Genomic DNA, 3,030 nt, shown 5'->3' with positions numbered 1-3,030 from the left:
ATTATAAGTGTAAATAAAACATATTAATTCTATAATAATAATAATAATTCATATATATTTATAGGATTAATACTTTATAGGGCTAATAAATATATTTTTATATAATATATTGGTAATTAATATATAAATAAATATATTAATATTTTATTATAATATATTTTATAATAGAATATATCGGGGGTAATTTTGGTATTATATATGAGTGAGTTTGGATTTCTATGAAATACCTAGCATATCTCCAATTCCTTTTTTATACATTATTTATTTAGATTTTATTCGGAATTATTTTGTCATATAAATTCTTGATGTTTATCTCGAATAATTTCAAGATGAAAAAAGAAAATCTAAGGATAGGTGAAATGACCAAGCGGTGATGGGATCACCCAACTCTCACAAAAACCCTTTATTCCCGACTCTTATTCGTAAAAACCATACACCAAACCACTTTTTGCGTCCCTCTTTCATGTTCTTGCGCACGAAACCCACCGGAGAGGGAGGGAGAGGGAGGAGGGTAGAAAAAAGCCCGAGCTGCTGAGACGACCCGCCTCCCCGTCCCACCTCGCTCTTTCTTAAACCCTTCTCTCTTCCGTTCTCTCCGATCACTCTGTAAACCTCTCCTTCCCATTCCACCTCTCCTTTTCCTATATATATATCTATTAAACTTCAGACCCTAAGAGAGAAAACTATGGAGAGGCCGGCTAACACCAGGACCGCCACCGCGGCGGTGGAGCCGCCCATCACCTACGTTCAGGCCGATGCCCACACCTTTCGCGATCTGGTACAGCGCCTCACCGGCGCCGCCGCCGGAGACCTCCCCGTAGCCACCGCGGCGCGGACTTCGCCGACCACCGTCGCTCCCCGACGGCAGCCTTTCAAGCTCCAGGAGCGCCGGGGCCCAAGCGTCCGCAACCTCGAGATCCAGCTCGGCCTCACCTCTCTCCGCTCTCCCCGTTCCCCCCCGCCCCACGTCCACCACCACCTCATCCACCATCACCACCATGCCTCCTCCTCCTCCTCCCCCGCCGCTGCCTCCTCGAAGTCTCCAATCCCGAGTCCCGTAACCCCCCTTGGGTCGGACCCGCTGTTCTCGCCGGCTTCGGAGGAGGAGCGGGCGATCGCGGAGAAGGGGTTTTATCTCCACCCGTCACCGCGGGGCAGCGGCCGGGGATCGGACCCGCCGGAGCTCCTCCCGCTCTTCCCGTTACGCTCCTCGAGCGAGCCAGCAGCAGTGGAGCACCAAACCAAGCACGATGAGGAGTAGGAGAAGAAGATCATTGCTTCACGAGGGGTACGTTGGGAATTTCGAAGCTATAGATTTTTGTCCTCTTTGGGATTTTTGTAAGCGGAGATGTCTTCAGAAATCTAAATTAGAATCCTGGTTTTGGGATCATTGGATTTGAAATTCTAGGTGCTGTTCGAATCAAAGCTTCCTCTCATATTCATGTAGCTCTTGTTCCCGTTACTGGATTATATTAGAAGTGGAAAAATCATATTGATGAAGAAAATAGGTGAAGATGGAGGTTCGTATTGTGAGTGGAGTTTGGCGAAATACAAAGACAAAGGGTTCAGTCATTATTATTATTTTTTCTTTCTCATACTGTGTCGAGCTGAAGGGCGACACATCTGTTATGTGCTTGACTGCTGTTTCCCAATAATATCTAAAGTTGCTTCTCCATTAGTTCTAGTTGGATCTCCAAAAACTGCCATATCTAATTTCTCTCTTCTATCCTCCCTCCATCTCACCTTTCAAGAATCAAATATGATTGAAATGATATCTCTATTTACTTGTTCAAGCAGCAAGGAACGATACGTTCAAATTATCACTCGATAATAAAATAAAAATATATTAATTAATAAATAATAAACGTTAGTTTATATTTTATTTTAAAATTTTTGACACTGATTGGCTAAATTTGTGATAGTCCCCGGGAATCTAGAGCCCATCACATCCTTGTTTTATCTTCTATATTCTATAGTAGACTTGACCGTCCATCATCGTCCGATTCCTTTTTCTAACCCCTCACAAAAGATAAATAAATAACCTCCATCCGAAAAAATAGAGATACGAATATATCCTTTTTCTACCTCAATTAATTAAATTCGATCCGTAGGTTTGTTCTTAGCGAGCCCTGCCGCGTCCAGAAGTGGTCCCTCCCCTGGGTCCGAGACCCGAACCGGGTCAGTTCCAGGCCGTCCGTTCTCTCAACGAACGGTCCAGATTCCCGCCCGTTCGTCCGCATCCCCCACGTGAATGACGTGGTTCCCGTGGTCCCGTCCTCCGCCGAACTTTGGCTGGTTGCACTATTCGCAGCCCCCTTAACTAAAAAACACTGCACGTAAAAAGCAAGCAAATTAAGGATAAAAGCGACCCTTGAAGCCAACAAAATCAAAATCAGAGAAGGTGACGAAGAAAAGAAGAAATAATTGCTTGATAAGCGATGCCCCTTTAAGTGTAGAAGTGGACACTACAACTATCTCATAGAATGTTGTGTGTTTGGTTGAGAAAGAAATATTCGTTTTGCCAGATTTTTATTTTTATTTTTTGAATTTTGGCGAGATAACAAGCATAATAATTAAAATAAGTCAAAATAATAATTAGATTAGTTAATTAAATAATAGATATTGAAGATATTCAAATTCATGACCTTCATGCATTGTTGGCAAATCATTTGATCTTAAAAAATTATTTTATTTCTCATTTATTTTTATTCTCAGTCACTTTTGTCAATGGTTCTGCTTTTCACCCTTTTTGGACCTTCCATGCCCCTTTTTAGACTCTCCGAAAGCTACCCAATGGCTGATGGTGATGGGGATAGAGAAAGAGAGGCAACGTTGTGAATAAACGAAGGCAATAATTAGGCTAAGACGCATACTAATCTCGATCTCTTAGAGCCATGGTGGTTTGATGTAGGCTTTGTTCCAGGTTAAATGTGGTCACGCCCTTTCAAATTTTTCTTGCAATAGAACCTCTAAATGACGTTAGCACGCATATATGAGACGAATTTGGATGCATGATCCAAAAGGGTCTTA

General features: G+C 42.5%; 1 protein-coding gene across 1 annotated transcript; it reads left to right on the top strand.

Annotated features, from left to right (window-relative positions):
* Positions 1-433: 433 nt before the first annotated feature.
* LOC103707423 (VQ motif-containing protein 11-like) lies at positions 434-1,684 on the top strand. The gene is made up of 2 exons (XM_088716625.2): positions 434-1,288; positions 1,409-1,684. Exon 1 carries the CDS (start codon positions 686-688, stop codon positions 1,259-1,261), a length of 576 nt encoding a protein of 191 aa, XP_088572751.1. The 5' UTR covers positions 434-685; the 3' UTR covers positions 1,262-1,288; positions 1,409-1,684.
* Positions 1,685-3,030: the final 1,346 nt, after the last annotated feature.

Source organism: Phoenix dactylifera, chromosome 2 (genome assembly GCF_051530095.1).
Source record: "Phoenix dactylifera cultivar Ajwa chromosome 2, Ajwa_hap1_PhDact_Kaust_v1.1, whole genome shotgun sequence".
NCBI classification, from domain to species: Eukaryota; Viridiplantae; Streptophyta; class Magnoliopsida; order Arecales; family Arecaceae; genus Phoenix; species Phoenix dactylifera.
The sequence above is the reverse complement of the archived record's forward strand: the minus strand, read 5'-3'. Positions and strand labels throughout refer to the sequence as shown.

Excerpts from the sequence above, each read along its gene's own strand:
- LOC103707423 (XM_088716625.2), top strand. The coding sequence starts at position 686 with ATGGAGAGGCCGGCTAACACCAGGACCGCCACCGCGGCGGTGGAGCCG.